This window comes from Polyodon spathula, chromosome 13 (genome assembly GCF_017654505.1).
Source record: "Polyodon spathula isolate WHYD16114869_AA chromosome 13, ASM1765450v1, whole genome shotgun sequence".
In the NCBI taxonomy this organism is placed as follows: domain Eukaryota; kingdom Metazoa; phylum Chordata; class Actinopteri; order Acipenseriformes; family Polyodontidae; genus Polyodon; species Polyodon spathula.
The window spans coordinates 33,007,111-33,026,432 of NC_054546.1; the positions used below are offsets into that span (position 1 = coordinate 33,007,111).

Below are 19,322 nucleotides of genomic sequence, written 5' to 3' on the forward strand. Positions count from 1 at the left end.
CCATCACGTATCTTCACTATGGTATAGTTAACTGAATTCTAGTGCATAAATAACTTTTGAAGTTTTGCGTGAATGAAGTAGCGTCATTTTAGAGAGAGAGAGAGAGCAGAATAATAAAAAAAAAAAACTATAATATCCTAACTTACCAGGACCCAGGATGTTTGTAAAATGGATTTGCTCTGATAATCAAACAACCATAAATAGCTGTAGTACAACCCCTGTACCTTTTAAAATATACGTTTTACAGTACTGTGGTGTATATACCAATGATAACGGGCTCTTTTTGCATTACACACAATATGAGTTTACCGGGAGGCTGTTTTGTGTTTGTCAAAATTTAAGTTGGGATAATCAAGATTTTACTTCAATTTCCACTTGCTTCCACTCAGTAAAATCTTTAAATGTCTCACCATGCTAGAGAATGTAAACCTGATATTGACCGTTAGGAAAATGCAGGAATATATATAGTAGATATATATTCTGACTTTAGTAGATTTTAGTAGTAGACAGAGGGGGTAAGATGCCCTGACTGTAGGGCTGTTAAGATGTTTAGTGTGGAGCCACCTAAGGCGCGGGGCTAACTGGCAAAGTTAAGGTGGGAGAATCAGATGGACGTCACGTGTGCCGACGGGGGGGGGCTAGCACTCCAGTCAGGTGTCAAGATAGGGTCGGGGGGAAGGGTGCGCACGCAGTGCGAGAGAAGGGGAAACTGCTCGATGAGTTAGCCTTGAGGAAGGGTGGAAGATGGAAGGTTGGTGGAGTAGGAGTGCGGGCGGGAGCTGGCGACTGGAGGAGAGGGGAGTAGACGTAGGAAGGCCCGACGGGACTGCCTGGGAGCCACCTTATTAAGCACCTTCAGATTGCTCTATACCACAAACGGCACGCGCACCGACAGCAGCCACGGAGGGGTGGGATGAAAAGGATGCCAGAAAACGCTAGCCAGCGCGAGACGGGAACTGATCGCTACCCAGACACATGCAAGACCACTGTCTAAAGAGGAGTAGAGACATACTTTTAGTGAACGCAAAGCCAGGTTTAATAGGGGAGAAAGCTTCTATTGCTGGGCTGGACAGGTAAGTCGTACGGGTGGAGGTTGGGATGCATTGTAAAGGCGGAAGAGCGGGAGAAAGATACAGTTGTGTGGCGGGTGTTTTATCGTTAGGTCGTACAGTGGTGGTCTAACAGTTGTTCAGACCACTGTCTAAAGAGGAGGTAAAGACATACTTTTAATTAACCAACCCTGTTTAATATTTTAGTAAATCTTCTGTTGCTGCTTACAGTAAGTTTCATTAACTGATTTATTGTGATGCAACTGTAAAGGCTGAAATGATCGAGAAAGATACAGGAGTGAGTATTTAGTCAAAATGGAGCAGTTCAAGTATTGTTCCAACTAAACTGATAGTTGTATTCCATAAAGTTTTGTGTTCCTCTATAGAACGATAAACTGGTAATATAAACAATGAACATGTACAGTAACTGCTGTAATACCCAGCCAGTACAGTAAAAGTAAAAAAAAAAAAAAAAGTGTAATCTGATTTAAGATTTATAGTGAAATGAAATGTGTGTCTGTTTCATTATCTGTCTCTGTATTTCTGTGAGACTGACAATGCTGTAATGACCTGTAGGATTTAAGTGGAAAAGAAGCAAAGTGCAGTTAGAAGATTGAAGTGGAGGACTCTATGCAGTAGGGGATGCAGGGGTTTTCAGAAAATGCAATTCTTGCTATCTTGTTCCCAGAGAGTAACATAACCAAGCTTTTTGCCCTGGCTGATGTCATCAAGAAATTTTAACTGACAAAATGTAATGAAATTCATCCGAAGCTCTTTGGTGTATATTTAATGCATAATAGATGAGAGCTCAGCTAGCATTACAATTACAAAACAGCATTAACATCAGAGAAAAAAAAAAAAAAAACATTGATCATTTTTGCTTCAGGAATCAAAGCGGAATTAACCACAGCACCAAATATGTTTATTACACTTGCATATCTAGAAAACGCCTGTTCAGTTGTCATGAACCTGGGTAGAATATCCTTTAGTTATTGCGAGTATCAGTATCTTGGGGATCTGTTTAGTTATGAAATTTAGCACTAGTAATTGAGATTATCATTAAGTAGGGATATACAGTAAGGTGTTTATCGGCCTGTTTATGTATGTAAAAATGTACAGTTTTCTTTGTTTGCAGGCATAAAAAAAAACTGTTTTGATATATTTTAAAGAGTAACTTCAAATGTCATGAATATTTTTGTTTTCCCTTATTATTGTTTGTCTGTTCAGGGTTCGGATCTATTCAGTTCTATACAGTATTGTATGTGAACTTTCTTTTTACTTTGAAGAAGCATTTTCTTGATGACGACTACATGTACTGGAGTCTGTTGGGAACGGAGTATTATAACTGAGATGAGGGAGGGGGGAGAGAGAAAGAGAACAAAACATGAATATGTTCTTCGTTTCTTATCAAGATATATTTATTTTTAATCAACATGACCACCTGCTGTGCTGCTGAAGATTTGACACGCTTATCCAATGCCTTTTCAACCACACTCTGTCTTTAAAATGTCAGATTTTGATGGCATCAAAGAAAAGGCAATTTAAAAAAAGTAAAAATCTGGAACAACTGCAGTTTAGCGCTAGATTATATGAAGACACCCCAGTTTTAGGATAATGACTATTATGCCGAGAAGCAATTTAATGTTCTTGCTTGTCTGTAAAAAGAATGTCTTGCTGTATGCTTTGAACATTTCTTGAATTGTATGCTACATATGTTTTTTAGTGTTTGAAGATCAATGGCCTTCCGATGAAAGGACCACCTCCACCATGGCTGGTAAATTTGTTTGCTTCTAAAATAGGTTTCTTATACTCTGTAGAATTCAGCATAATTTTGGGTCGAGACTAAACCACTATTAAAATGAATGGTGGGATACCCTCTACAATCAAGAACCTGGCTATTGTGGAATCTTACATGAGTTACCAGCACCAAGTCATGTGATTTATTTTCTACATTTTATAATCACGTTTGTTGCCTAGATACGCACCTGTTGTTTTAGGAACAGCGCACTTCAAAATCCACCTAAACTATACTGGTTTAGACAGGCCCATACGTTTTGACACCCTCCATTATTATCAATTAGTTCCTGAGTAGCAAGCAATGTTTTAACACAGGATGGATGTCCAGTTCTGAATTTAATTGAGCATGGTTGGATTGAACCAAAATGGTTGGGAAAAACCCTCATGTGCTGAGCAGTCAAATGGTAAAAGATGTCCCCCACATTTGTACATACTATGACAAGTCATCATGTTATGTATGCTATGATAAGTGCTCGTCCATAATTATAAAGCACTCACTGGTAAAATATGTATGAATACCGTAAAATTATTTGACAGGCTTTTTCAACTAAAAGTCTTTCTCAATGTACCAGACATTCACATAAAATAAGGGGACACCAACATTCATGTGTCAGAAAAATAGGATCTTATATGCTTGTGTTATAGTCAATTTTCAAAGTACTAAACTATATATAAGTAATTAAATATGCTATTAGTAGATTATCTGGAATTGAGTACTCGTTTTGAAAAATATCTGGATACCAGAAGAAAACTACACTGTAAGCAAGAGCATACAAAGTGTAGGGTTTCATATATAGGCTTTTTGTTTTATAATTGTATGTTTTTTTTTTTAAATATCTATCTATCTATCTATTTATCTATCTAGATAGATAGATAGATAGATAAAAGTTAGTCATACTTTTTGATACTGTCAATTTTCCTAGAATTTTTGTACATATATAACACAGTATATATTTTTTATTTTTAGCTGGACATGAAATATTTATCTCCTTTGCTACTGGCATATGAAGACAGACTTGGAGAAAAGGATTCTGCACTGCATGCTTATGAGGTAGGTTATTTGATTAAAAAATGTATGTGGACACATTGACTGAGCTAGGCAGCCCTGCACCATGATCGAAAGGCTCCAGACACATGGCTAGCTGCAATAAAACTTCACACCAAAGTTAAGACAGGGCGTGAACTCCCGAATTAACAAATCCATACTGAATCAAGCACACACTTGTTCCATAGCTCCTGTATAAACTACACTGCTACAACTGTACTACTTCTATTGCTAATAATAATATGTGACACCATGTAACAGCACTGCTACTTTTGAAATTGATAGTCTGACTGGTTATGGAATTAAGCATATTTAGGCTTTGATAATCATACTTATTAAACATATGGCAATTTACCTAAGCAATCATTTGACAGTGTATTTTGGGAGATGTTTTTGAAATCATCACTTCCATGTTTTTCGATTGACCACTTCAGACACTTCAGTCCAGATCTAAATAAACCAATTGAAAGAGAAGATTTGATACATTTCTATGCCTATTCTGTCATGTCCACAGCGCAGCTGTTTCTTTCTGGCACTGCGGTAATGTTAATTAAACCCTTATCAGATCGTGTTTTCTCCAGACACAGCTCTCTGAAGAGGCTTTGGATGGTATAAAGGAAAATAAGTATTAATTAAAACTACGCAAGCATATTTCTAAATATAATGTAGTATGGGCTGTACATATCATTAGGATTTTACTATTTAAATACTCTCAACATTTATAATCATATTTTTCTCAAACCTCATTTCACTATTATTATTTGATGTATTTATGTTTAATAAGTGGATCAATTAAAGAAAACTGGGGTGAAACCCCAGTTGCATTAATATATAGTTAAACAGCAGTGGTATTAGATAATTAAAATAGACCCACTGTATCTTACAAAGAAGTAGTAAGAGGTGGCCAATGAACTGAAGATTCATGATACCTAGTCAGAGCAAGAGCCTTGTAACAGAATCACAGATGCCCATCACAAACGTGGTGTAATTATTTTGTCAAGTCATTCCTACTGCTTTAGTTTGCCGTAAAATGGTAATGTTTGGGGTACCACTGCACTTATGAGATGGCTTCATTTATAAAATATGTTTTTTAAGGAGACAATTCTTTATTCAGGGATATCAAGCATGTTAGTAAATTACAATCCCTGCCTCAGCTTTAAATTCAAACAGAGATGTGATGCTTGATGAAAGGACAAAGACCAATGCAGCTCTGCACTACCAGGTTTCGAACCCCCAAGCTACTGATCATATACTATCATGCCTGTGCTGGATAAACCACTTGATTTCCTAACATTGAACTTGGCATTGTTGTTTTTAAGTTAAAACCAGGAATAAATTATATATATATATATATATATATATATATATATATATATATATATATATATATATATATATATATATATATATAGTGATAAACCAAGGGGTACAGTAAGGAATGGGATGGACATTTTGAATGGAGGTTACCTTCACACAAAATGGCCAACGATTGTACCCGAAACTTTGAATTGTTAAACGACCATCCCTCTGCCTGAACCTTGGAAGGCAATAAAAGTGCAGGTACAGTCCTGTTTAACCTTGAACTGCTGTTATATGTGGTTGGTATGGTATCTAAAGCCAGTTTGTGTACAAGTTTGACTTTGCGGACCTCACTTTGTCACTTTCTTTCTCTCTCTCTCTCTCTCTCTCTCTCTCTCTCTCTCTCTCTCTCTCTCTCTCTCTCTCTCTCTCTCTCTCTCTCTCTATATATATATATATATATATATATATATATATATATATATATATATATATATATATATATATAATTCATATGCGTGTACGCACATGCATACACACATACAGTCTAACTTCATTATAACAACCCCCCCACCGGGACCTGGAGAAATGTTTGTTATATCAGGTTGTTCACTAGGATTGGATGTGGCAATTTGCTGTATCAGAATAATGAAGAAATGCCGAAATTGAACATCTTTATACAGTATAGGGTAGTTCTTTCAAGACAACTTCACATTGATCAAAATTTAAAGTGTATTTAAAGAAATGAAAAAAAGTACACTTACATACTGAATACAGTAATTACGTGCCTTTTCTCTTGAAAAACATATCCAGTGTAGATTGCTTCCAATTTTTCGTGTTTTTCTCAATACCCACTGTTTCAATCTTGTTACCTCCTCATGCTTGTTGCCATGGTTGCAGTTTGTGTGATGAAGACATACGTCACCCATGATTCACACTACAATAGGTTATCTATGAATCAGCCTCATCTTGGAATTGTCTTACCAAGGTCTTTGTTTTCACTGAGAGAATAACACACTCACACTAGAGAAAGGGTAAGTCCCTCAGTCAGTGTGATGGTTCTAGCAAATACATTCAGGCCCACTACATCTAAACCAATATCAGTGATCTAATATTATAGGGCTAAATGTTTTCTTTTCTTGACAAGACTGTTCTAACCTGCAATTTTTTCCCCCAAACGATATGCTTCCCAAACAATCATCACACTTCAATCTATGTGAGTTAAAAGATACTATATGATATATATATATAGACATATATATATATATGATATATATATATATAGATATATATATATATATATATATATGCATATATAATATTTTAATATTGCATAGTGCACTCTATACATCATTTTAATAGCACAGCACTGAAATACTCGAGGCTAGGATTTTCATATTCAGAGGCAATTGGCTTGCCTCAGTGTCTGAAAACTTTTGTGATTTGTAGTACAGCTCATGCAAATACCTTTTTACACACAGATTATTGTGTTTTTCTGGTATTCCAGTGAAAATAAGCTTTATGTATTTTAACTCTTAAGTACCTCTAATTCTTTTTTTAGAATCTGTACTATATGAGTAAATGGGTGTGTGGATTTCTTTATTGAACATTGAAGCCCTTTCTGCGATTTTTCTTCAAAGGGAATTGTATTCCTTGGTGAAACAGGCTTTGTTTACTGAGGTTTGAAATATTGTTGAAGAAAATATTGATGAACTGGATAGGCCATTGATGTGAACAACCTAATTTAAGTTATCGAGACATTTTTTATTTTAATTTGCATTAGTTGTTGCTTTTTAGATGAAAAATGTTTTAAAGTCATATGAATTCATTTGTATGTGTGTTGTATTTTTTTTGCTTAAATGATTTACTAAGATTTTTGCGAAGTGAATTATCTGGGCAGCAGTTACTAAGTCTGCTACTCCCCCATGGTTAGCATCATCTTCAATGTAACGCTCTTGCAGTATGTGCCTTGGTTCAGTAATTTATTAAAAGGATGAACAGGAGGGGTCCAAGTAGAAGTGCTTGTGTTACCCTACTAAGTATGCCCCCCCCCCCCCCCCCCCAAAATCTAATTTTCTACTTTTCACAATTACTCTCTGCCTCTCTGCTTTCTATATTTGAACCAGTTCTGAATCCAATTACATGTCCTGCCCTGTATTCATGCAAAAAAAAGTATGCCTATTGAACTTTGTCAATGGGTTTATGAAAGTTAAGCTAAGGTGTACGCTATATCTTGTGAATAGCTTGCTTTTACCTCCAAAAGGTGCATTTGAACCCAAAACCAGAGAAGATTACTTGACTCTGGCAGTGAGTTCAGCAGTCACTGCCGTCATAGCAGTTTATATTTCAAAAGAACAGTGTAGTCAGAGCAGACAAACACATATATAACATTTGCCTTGTGGCCCCTTCAAACATAGAAATCCGAAGAAAAGTTGCCCACTGGGCTTAAACAGAACACAAATGAAACAGCTCTGAATGTTCTGCACCCTGGACAGCTCACTGAGTGCTGCTCTGCTCTGTGTTCAGTTAGGATGGTTTCTAGTCTAGACATGGCCCCTGGTTCACAATTAGCTCCTCATTCTCAGGAGGGGATAGCCAGACAGCCGCTCTTGCCAGATGCAGCCTCTTAGCTATGGCTCTTAACTACAGGGAGGGCACTGTATGTGCATAAAATGTCTGATGGTACAGGACTGTAGTGAATACTGAATAGTAGCTTTCATTTAAATCTTGTTGTCTTAAAACAATTGTAAGATTTCAGAATTGTGTCTTCAGAATTCTGAGCCTACGGCCGTTTTTTTTTAAGTGTAAGCAACTACTGCAGAACAAATTTCAAAATGAAATATTTTCTCAATAAAGTACAAACTTCTGCTCTTGCTGTTATCTACATGGTACAGCCAAGCCCATGAAATTATGAACCAGCGGTTGTTGAAAGGCTGCTCAATGCAGCAGGTCTGATTTGTATGGTGCTAAATATATTTCTCTACAGCTTAGGAAGTAGCTTGAAAAAAAGGAGAGACAATGCAGTATTTTCCAAACACAAGAGCTGTTCAGGTTATGTAGAGATTAAGCAACTAGGTAAATTAAGTCACCTTTTTTGCTAATGCCTTTATCAGTGTCATGATTTCAGCTAGTTTGTGGTGATATTTTTTGTATTATCTAGCCTACAAAGATTGTTACCAGTTTGACGCTTTTTTATTGCATCCATTTGAAACTCAAATCAACACCCTGTTATATAAAGTATAACTATTGGCCAAAAGCAGGGCAATGCTTTTGTCATTTTGAAGCAATTGTGGTACTTTGTTGTAACTCCAAACTGACAATACCTGTGCATACCAGTAATAAAAGTGAATGGGGATAAGACAAGTACAGTGGACATACTTTATTTCCATTTTAGCGGCATTAAATAATTTCTCAAGCCTACAGGCTATTCTGGAAAGCCAGCCAAAAATATACAAAAGAGCAAGCTCAGTGAGCCCTGCCTTAATGATCCTTCAGCAGGAATCAAAAGCAATGAGCTCAGAAAGCAGCAGTGTATAAGTGCAGCAGAAATTCAATATTATGTCAATATTACGAAAGCAGGCTGGAGCACACACACTGTCTTCATGTGTTTTCTTGTTCGGGTGCTTGTTTGTTTTTAATGAAAGCTCGTAACTCTTAGAACTCTTGAAAGGGTTCCTCCATACCACACATGTATGCTGTTCATAGACGTCCAGTAGACACAACAGCATTTTTTAGTGGTGCATCTTGCAGTATATATTGCAGTAACACCTGGATAACATATATTAAAAAAGACACAAGTGATTTGGCTTTACGTCTCAACAAAACTATAATCAAAGCTGATAAATTAAAAAAATAAGTGATAAATTACACAATAACTGCATTTATGGATAATACTATAAACTTACAAATATATTAGAAATCAATGTAATTTCAAATCAGTAGCTTACCATTCATAATCATAATGGTGAAGGAATGCAACACATACTGTGATATTTGTGCTACACATTTGGCAAATTAATGTATTCCTTGTTGGAGATGCATACAGTATGTCACTGTTCCATTTTTTTACATACCGGTATATGTAAAAAAAAAACTAAATTTAAAAACTAAACTAAAACTAAACTAAATTTAATATCAGCAGGACTTTTTTTTCCTTCTTTTTTTAAGATACTGTACTGAGAGTATCAGAATCTGTGGTTGTATTAAGGTGTCCATCTATCCATATGTAACCATTACATCTTTGCATTTACTACATTCTCTAGCATAAGTAAATGAGTAATTGGTACTAAAATTGGGGAAATAAGAGAGGAAATCACCTGTCTGTACAGGAAATTCTTTTAAAATGAACAGCTTCTATGTAATTCAATTATTTTTGCACTGTGGGGGTAATGCAGGGCAAGGATTAGTGTCTTTTATCTTGTGCAATTTTGTCCCAGCTTGCAGAGCTCAGGAGCTTTATTTCATAATTTACCAACAATTCTGCCTTAATTGGCTGCTTTGTTCTGTTATATGTTTCAAGACATTTTTAAGCTTTTGCTTTCTGCTTTTTGTATTTTATTGCTTTGGAGCTTAACAGATGTTCCTTTCTTGTTGAGCTTGTCTTGCTGCCTTGCATTTCAATGAGTCTCGGTTTATGTTTAACATGTGTTCAGTGTCACCAGATTGTTCTCTACCTTGGTTATCATTGATGTTTAGAAGGGTCCTATATTTGTAATGCAGCATTTATTACAGCGTGTGACTGTTTCCTGTGATCTTTAATACTGTATCTGTGGCTGATTGACTGCTGGAATGGGAGTAGATAAGCCACATATATTGCTGTTTAAACCAGATTCTTGTTGGTCAGTATCCACTTAATGAGTATGATTCAATTCTTCTAATTTAAGAAGAAAACTAAAATCTTACGGCAATAGTTTTTTAAGTGAACTCCGTTTGTCGAGGCTTTGTATTTATTGTAGGGTGCTTTTGGTATTAATTGTTCCAAAGTTAAATGAAGAACCTGTAATGGGTGAGATGTCAATTTTTACTTTTACATTTCATATGAAAATCCTTTGTATTAGATGCCAACACTTGCTTGTCTTTATTATATACATACTGTATACTGTTCATTATCTAAGGTTGTATGGGGAGCAGGTTGTTATGTTTGCTAAGCACTTGTGAAGCCAATCAAATTAGAAGTAGAGATTAATGGGCAGCAAAGAATTTTTCTTGTTCTACCAAACAGACTTTATTCACATCACGAAAGAGCATTCAAAAGGGAAACATTGGAGATGGTACGTGTGATTTAAATTTTCACGTTTGTGAGTTGGTCTGTTACGTGATTGGTCAAATAGACAAAATACACAGATAAAGGAACTAGACAAAACTTTTGTCTACTTATCTATTTAATATATATTTTTAATACTTTTCTTTGTAAAGCACCAGTCAGTGTTCAACTTTTCTGACCAGTGACCTATAATGCGATTCATTTCTCAGTTTCTGGCTTGAGGAATCCTCGGATGTTTCTTCAGATTCCAGAAAAATCCAGTTAACCTGTGAACTTGTGTTAGCTTCACCTGTTTCAATACTTGTGAAGTTGGGGACTCGGGACTCTGCAAGGTGAACTGTTTGTGTTGTTTCCACAGGAGGAGATGAAGAGTTTTGCTTCTCGTGTGAAGGCGGTGGTGAGGGAGAATGAGGAGCTCCGCCTACAGCTTGAGAAGACTGGTGCTGTCAGCAACAAAGAGTGGTGAGTCTCATAGGCTGTGAGCCGAATGCACAGATGAGAGAAATAATGTTCTTCCTTTGATTGGACCGACAAGAAGTTTGACAGTCACTAGCTGTTATAGCTATTAGGATCTCTAATCTTAAATACTGTATGCAATCAGCAGTCACGTTCTGAATCGAATATTGGACAGGTAATACTTAACAATAATAGAGGCTTGAGAACACTTAATTATTGAAAAGTAAGAAGCAAAGCAATATGTGTAGACTATCCCATACAACTGAAAGCATGCATGAGCTACTAATATATTGTATAGGGAACCAGGTCGATAAAAACTAAGGTGATCAATTCTGGAATAATTGATTAACTGTTGCATCTGTAGTTGAGGTCTTCCACACTAGGAGTTAAGATTATGGTACAAATGCACATTGAAACATACAATAATTTACCTGTATAGAAATATTACTGGTGCAGGGATCTCTTTTCCTTGCTGAACTAGCACATGTATCGTCTATTGCAGCTTGATACAGTCCACAAATCTTTTCTTCATGCATCAGGCAAAAGCCATACAATTGTGAACTGTACTGTATTGCTAATTGCAAGTCTCATGGATTCTACTAGAGATATGTAATGTATATAATATATCATCACCTTTTTAAAAAGTTACCTTTTAAAAAAAAAAAAAGTGGATAAAAGCTAAACACCATTGGTTTATGAAAGAGAAAAACAGATGATTGCAAAAGATCTTGAGATCCTCAAGTATGCTGATCAGGACACTGATTCCTTGCTGAAAGGTCAGTGCACATCATTTGTCTTCATTGCCAATTGTCATCCTTGACAGCTTACCAAGAACAATCAACTGAAGATTGTTAATATTCGTGCGGCTAAGAACCAAAAGTGCCCTTAAGCTTTATTGCAGTTTATTGTTGCAAAGGAGAAGAAGCAATTTCGTTGTGTCTTCCACAAGCCTAAAATTTGATTCTTCCTCAAGATGTTTTTGTTGGCTGACCTTTTGATTTCATGAAATGTTTTTATAGGCTCCTTTAACTAGTTGTTTGCTCTTCTGAGTCAGTGATTTCAGTTTTTAATCGCTGTCTGATTTTTTAATCCCCGAGAAGGCTTTTGCCATCCTCCCCCACCTCCAGAGAAGAGATATCTCTGTCAAAATAGGTTGGACATGTGCAGTGTAGTATCTGACTTTACAGACAAAGTAAGCTTCTAATAAATACTAACGTGAATGATGATATAAATTCATAGCAGTTCTGGGTTATGTTGCTCCAGAATTTGAGGTATTTTATGCTTTTCTAAATCTCCCTTTATCTGACATTGAACTGCCTTGAGCTTCTGTAGAGTATCCAGCACTTCATTTAATGTGACAATATAACCTTTTGAACTGTGCCAAGTACTCCACTTTTATCACGACCTTCTTTCACGGCTTTGAAATTGCATTTTTAGATATTTACAAACAGTTTGTGTTTATATGGAGTTCGAGAAGTTGAGAAAAACCTCATCAGCGTGAAAAAGCAATTAAAATGATTTGCTTACATTATCTGTTATTGAAAGACATTCCAGTTATCTCTTATTTAAGCATCTTACTTGGAACTCATGTACATCAGTAGCTGGATCCCATTTTTAGATGTAACTGCTGAACTATGCATCAAAATAAAAATGACAGGGTGTTTTGTAACACTAAGCATTAGACATGGGCAGTACTGTGATTTTAGAACTGTCTGATTTTTTTGTATTTAAAAATCCTTTTGTAGAAGAAAGTATAAGCTCTTGCCATTTCCATACATTGATCTAACCCCATGCTGGCCTTTTTTTCTAATGTAATGGAAAGTAATTACAAACGAATTACAGAATTAGAATACTTTTAAAGCACATTCTTTAAATTTAGTGAGCAATCTCCTTGTTTAGAAGGTCATTTTCAGTATTGTAATTGCTACTTCTTTGCTTATGATAAAACTATCTAACAAATTAATATTTGTATGCCTTGCATAATTTTCTGCGGCATATCTGAATTTTACTTTAATTTGTCTGAGCTGCTCTTTATTAAACAGTATAATTGCCAACTAAACCCTTCTTAATGCTATTATGTGTTGCCGTCTCACTATACTTCTTACACATCCTACTCTGAATGTCCAATATATACAAGAACTTTAAACTCATATAACGAACATCCCTTGTTTAAGTATATTATTAAAAATGATCAGGACCAGGAGTTTGAATACGTATGAATAAATAACACCAGAGTCTCTAGATTTATTAATAAGTGGTGTTGCTAGTGCAAGTTTCATATGCTGTAAAGAACTTAAACAAGAACAGAGAAAAGGTCAGTTGTAGTAGAGCCTCCTGTGTATGTATGTATGTATGTATGTATGTATGTATGTATGTATGTATGTATGGTTTCATTTTACTCCTGACATATTTATGTACTGCAATAAGATACTAATGGTTTTTCAGCTATATTAAACTAAACTAATATTTGAACATGCATCTGAGTTTTGGAATATACAGTACCAAAATATCCTTGCTCCTTGCAACTTTACTTTTTGTAACCCTATTTAGTAACTGCGTCACCTTTTCTCGTTGTGATCACTGATTTCTGTTGCAGGCGTCAGTTACGAGACCAGGCCAGGCTTGTCCTGGAAGAAAACCAAGTGCTGATGGAACAGCTGGAGGTTCAGCAGGCCAAGGCCAAGGACAGTCACAAGCAGCATCTTCACGAAGGTGACAATTTCTGCTTAAGCTCTCGCTGGGATAGTTTTACCTCCACAGCTGTACACAGCACTTCCTTTCGTTTCTTTGCACATTATCTTTAACAATCCTATTTTTTATTTTGTTTATTTTTCTAGAAAAAGATATTGCCTTGGAGCTGTTTTTTTTCTTGATATATTTAATTATTTAAGGCTGATGAGATGAGGGACAGTGGCCACTGCAGTCAGGCAGGGTACCAGCAGGTCTCATGAGAGCTTGCCTTCACAGTTTTGCTAATGAGCGAGCACACCTCAATCCTGAGCCAAACAACCCTTGCCTTTCAGTCCTGGTCCGATTGCTAGTTTTTGCTGAATTGTATAGGGATTTTATAATGGATTTATATTCCTAAACTGCAATATAGTTCCATAGGCATATTCAGCTTTAAATTTGCAATCCAGATTTTAATTTAAATTTCACACCAAAGAACAGTTAAGAAAATATTTTTTTCAGACAAATTAGAAGGTACTTCTGGCTTTTTGTTGTTATGCTCCCTGCAAATATTGCCCCCTAATCTTATGAGAATTTATAATGCGGAGAAACCTGTTTATAGGCAAATATAGTTGAATTGTTTTATTCCCTTGTATTTGGATAGAATTAACTTGTAAACACACGTAAGATCAGCCTCCTGAATTGTAAGTAGACTCAACCCTTGTTGAATATGTTGCAAACACAGTACTACTAAAAATGTTTTCACTTTGTCAATCCATTTGTGTGTTAATACCACAGAAGACATTGAAACGCTAAGTGTTATCGAGAACGTAACCAGTAGCCCACTACTGGCATTTCCCAAGTATTTACAGCTATATATTTACGTGATAAAACGTGAAGACTTGTTTTAAAGCTATATTAAAAAAATAAATAAAAAATAGAGGCTTCCTACTCTTTGAAAAACTAAAATGTCTTGTCATGCAATGCCTTCATTGTATGTTCCAAACGCTGAAGCTGTTAAGTTATGGCTTAAGAACAAACTATTTGACATCTCAGCAACTGTTCAATAACATGTATTGTACCATTAAATATTTCATGTTCCATGTAACCTTCACCTTCAAAACATTAATAGAGGTTTGCAGTCCTCATTCCAAATTTAGACCATTTTACAATGCCCTTGAATTATGCAGATTGCAAACAGAAGGCATTACAGTTACAGAAGATTAACACTTTCATAGGTGCAATTACAGAGATGCATGTGGTGTCAGAGATGTTTTGACAGGCTATTAAAAAATAAAATACACAAAATCTACCTAAAGGTGGTTGAATGCAGTGCATCATATAGTATATGAGGGAATGGATCTGGGGTATATTAATTTAAGACAATAGTATAAGGTAGGGGTGTCACGTTTACATGTCTATGTGCTTACATTTATTAAAGTTAAATTTACTACTTAAACATAAACGGCTAGTTTCATAGACACAGATTAGCACTAATTTTGGACTACCTTACCTAAATTAACATTGGGTATTCCAAGACTAGTGCTAATCAGGGCTGTGAGATTTAAGTAAGAAATTAACTAAACTCAGTAGGTATTGGTTCTTATTTAATTCAGTATGTTATTCAGTATATTGGTAAAAGATATTTGTTTCTGTTTTGTTTTCATTCCCTGAGTAGTGTATAACCTGGAAGTCTGGGAGGGAGAGATTTGTCACTGTCTGCTGCTGTTCAGCTAGGAAAACACAGTGTAAACCTTTGCATATTGACAGATTCTGTTTTTAGATAATTCTCTGTTTTTGATAAAGAATTATATCAAAACCTTGTTTTTAGGACTTATCCGCAGCAACAGATTTCAGGAATCTACTTATGGACATGCTACAGTAAAATATAAAGTACAAATTAACGACAATTTCAATGTTGTCTGAAAACATCGTTTGGCAATATACAGCTTCCTTTGTGGCTGCCAATTGATAGTTGGCATTATGCACTATATCGAAAATAATAATTGGTCAGCTGTTTTCTGTTGCACTGTACTTGAAATGCAGCTCGTCAGCTTGATTTTTAGAATTGTTTCTGTACAAAAGAACGGCATAACTGAGCTGAGATTTGAAGATGATTTATATGTACACTTTTAACTTACTGCTGTTCTTTTCAGTGTTGTTGTAGCTGTAGCTAGTTGCCACTGCAAATGAGAAACTTTCCACAATGTTTTTAAACAGATATTCAAAGATTTGAATTGAGGTTGGCATCCACTTAAGTGTCGCAGGGGGATAGGTTAATGGTTACACTCTGGTGTACCAGATGTATGTGGAGTTCAGAGATGATTCTGAGAACTCTATGGGAGGTGCTTTAAACTACCAATATCTAACAGTCACTAGATATAATGTCTGATATAGAAACAATCAGTAGCTTTCTACCCCTGCCTCCTCTCTATTTCAGTGTCTAAGTTGACCAAACAGCTGATGCTCCTGGAAGCTGAGAAAGAAACCCAACAGGAAGAGCTTTTAGAATGCAGCAAGCAACGGGAGGACTTCCGCTCCAAATACAAGCACATCAAAGACAACCTTGAGAACAAAGTGGAGCTGAATGAACACGTCTCCACTGTGAATGACCTGAAAAGGTATTGCCATGCTGTAACTACTATCTGTCTTCTGCAGCAAACTTCAGGTTGAGTTCAAACGCAGCACACTTCAATGCCGTCACTAAAGTTCCAGTACAGCTGGCCAATCATTACGTCCATTATGTTATTTAATCCATGAATATCAGCTGCCACCTTCAACCCAAATACAGTACCTGCGTTGCTGAGCTGTCCTTTCTTAAATCACACAGATAGATGGAAGTATAAAATGTAATATTATTGCAGACTATTTAATAGTAGAGGGATTATGCCTGGATTATATCATATTTACAGATGCAAGTCATTATGATGTGTGGTTATGACCTATAAGGCTCCATTTTATATCTTTAATTGGGAACATAATGCTATCCTTTTATCAACTTTGAATTTTATGTTTGAGGTCTGTCTATGTCCTAAAAACATAGCCCAATTAATTCATTTTAATTAATTCATTTAATTCATAGTTGAATAAATTCAATTAATTATGCGAAAGATATTCAGTAGTAAAATATCTTCCACTAAAATGTGTTATTTTCTTCTGTAATGAAAAATTCATTAAATTACAATGTACTTTTATGGATCACCTTTATGCAGTGCGAACTGATATTTGACATGAATTCTGTGACCTTTGATTCAAGATTAGCTTCAAACCTGTAGCTGATTATTTCTTAGACCTTTCAATATCCTTTCCTGGTGTATTCATAGATAGTGTCAAGATTCATTTAACTGTGCAGCATTTGCAGAAACATTTGACAGGTTGGTAATTTAGTCCTTTTTTTTTTTTTTTTTTGTCCTTTCATAAATGCCTGTCTCTAAGTTAATCAGTTGGACTCAGTCAGTTTGAGTTGTTCTACTGGCATTTGATGTGTCCTGTTATGGTGTCATTTTAGGTGGGGAGTGATTGGGCTGCAGAGCGCTCTGACATTACAAAGTGATTGTTGCAACCTGATCATAAATATGTACTGACATTAGAAAAGCATATATACAGTGTGTCTCATCTTCCAGAATCTTTAAATTGAATTAAAATAAAAGTTTATGTGTGTAAATGACAATAACAATTCTAACCATTTTGGTAATTTTATTAAATGTTTAAATGTTCTATTTTGTAAGGGTATTTTTTCAATGTGTGTCGTAATTGCAGTTTCTTGATTTAAAGGAGTACTTTGTATGGGTATGAAACATCAGTTATTTTAACTTAATGTATTATTTTTGGTGTTTAGATTCACTTTGTCTTTCTGACATCGCATCCTGGTGACTTTTTAAATATCGGCACCCCTGTGGCCTCAATAGATCTCTCAGGATCATGTCTGGACTCCCAAGTACCTCTGGAACACCACTGTGTAACCATTAACCTGTGACCCTTAAACCCCTTAGTAGATGCTAAAAACAATGCCACAAAACTCATACAGACTTATAGGGAAAATGTGACATTTCTTATATCCTCTGCGGGGCAGTGTTGCTGGGGGACCAGTTATTGATGACACTCTGATGTACCAGATCTACTTTGAGTTTACACATGATTTAAAAATTCACCATGAATGTAATGCAACTGTTTATTCTCAACAGCAATACATAACTTGAAACTGATATTTATTACACTGACTAAATTGCAGTATTAGGTAAAGCTATCAAGTCTCAGAGTCATTATTCATCTATTTGAATCACATTATAACCATAACATTAATAGAAAATGCAACCTTTTTGTATTGTAGGCAGCTGCAGCAGGAAGAGGAGAAGAGACATGCGGAAGTAGAGGATCTGATGGGGAGGATAGCATCCCTTCAAACTGAGAAGAAAACACTGCTATTGGAGAAAACAAACCTCATGGCAGACAACAAGAGTATTGAGACCGAGCTGGAAATATCACGGAATGCCAACAGGTACGACAACTCCCCACCCAGTAGGCAATTTATTTACCTTAAGGATTTTCAAATTCAACTAGACTTGTTACTTGTTTTAAATCAAATATAAATGTTAGCTTATAGGAGGAATTCAATCTTTATATACTATTTGTAAGGCGTTGTTTAGTCGCACTTCTAGGTATAGAATGAAGTGCCCCAAATACACCACCCCATATAAAAGGGAAAACTGTTTTTCACCCAGCCCTTAGTCAGTTTTAATATCCATAGTACTATACAGCATGTAATAGTTGACTTCCTAGGTTTCTTCACCTGGAGAGTGGAGTCGTTCCTACCCCTTCTTTCTTTCCTATCATTAAGCAACCAGCTCCTTCCCTTTGACTGTCATGTGTTGTGGTCAGTGGCATCTAAAATTAATTGATTAGGTGAAATTACCTTGAAAGTGTGTGCATGTTAGACTATCTGAAAGTCATGCAAACTGAACTATTTTCAACCTAGTGTACAGTAATATCCAATATAGTTTTTTTTTACTGAAAATAATGTATCTGCGGTAACATATCCCAATGATTTTAGATATTAGGCCTCTTATTAACCACCCTTTGTAAAATGAATTGTAATACGTTTTGACTCAAGGGTAGTGTCGACAAGCAACTTTAAAGTGATATTTAGTCGAGGTTTTGTTGTAGAAAGTCTCAGCGGAAGATCGGCCTCCTGAAACAGCAGCTCGAGGAAGCTCTGGATAAAGAAGTTGCTGCTCATCAGTACCTTGCAAACCTGATCAGCCTGGCTGAGAAAGCAACACAGGAGAGAGATCAGCTTATATACATGGTAAGCCACTGCACTCTCAATATACAACCATTTAGTTATTGATGTACACAGTACAGAAAGGCTGAGGGTAGGACATGTGCCACCCCTTCTACCCTACTCGTACCATTTTGCTTACTAACTGTTTTGTTAATCAATCAATCGATAATCATCTCCTATTCAAAAATGTGTAACAGACTGTAATCAGAAATTTGGAGGTTGCCTATATAAATGAAAATCTTATGTATTTACTACTGATGCAGAATGGTGGGATATGTATTCTTTATGTGTTTCTGCATTGGTGACTGGTATTCAAGATATTTGGTAAGCAAGGGGTTGGAATGGTTTGTTTTGAAGGTTACCATCTTTCAAGAGCTGTCCTTTTGAAAATGCTGCAGTCTGCTGTTTCAACAACTGGACCCTTCTGAGATAAATGCCCTTATTAAAACAAAATAATTCTGCACT

At 35.9% G+C, this 19,322-nt stretch overlaps 1 protein-coding gene across 1 annotated transcript in view; it reads left to right on the forward strand.

Moving 5' to 3' along the window:
• cep89 (centrosomal protein 89) overlaps positions 1–19,322 on the forward strand; it is a 100,612-nt gene that overhangs the window by 15,247 nt on the left and 66,043 nt on the right. The window contains exons 10-18 of the mRNA XM_041267741.1: positions 570–751; positions 1,186–1,212; positions 2,773–2,823; positions 3,814–3,897; positions 10,812–10,915; positions 13,506–13,621; positions 16,017–16,197; positions 17,907–18,074; positions 18,740–18,881. Coding sequence (XP_041123675.1) covers positions 570–751; positions 1,186–1,212; positions 2,773–2,823; positions 3,814–3,897; positions 10,812–10,915; positions 13,506–13,621; positions 16,017–16,197; positions 17,907–18,074; positions 18,740–18,881 — 1,055 coding nt within the window. The remainder of the gene's footprint in view (positions 1–569; positions 752–1,185; positions 1,213–2,772; positions 2,824–3,813; positions 3,898–10,811; positions 10,916–13,505; positions 13,622–16,016; positions 16,198–17,906; positions 18,075–18,739; positions 18,882–19,322) is intronic.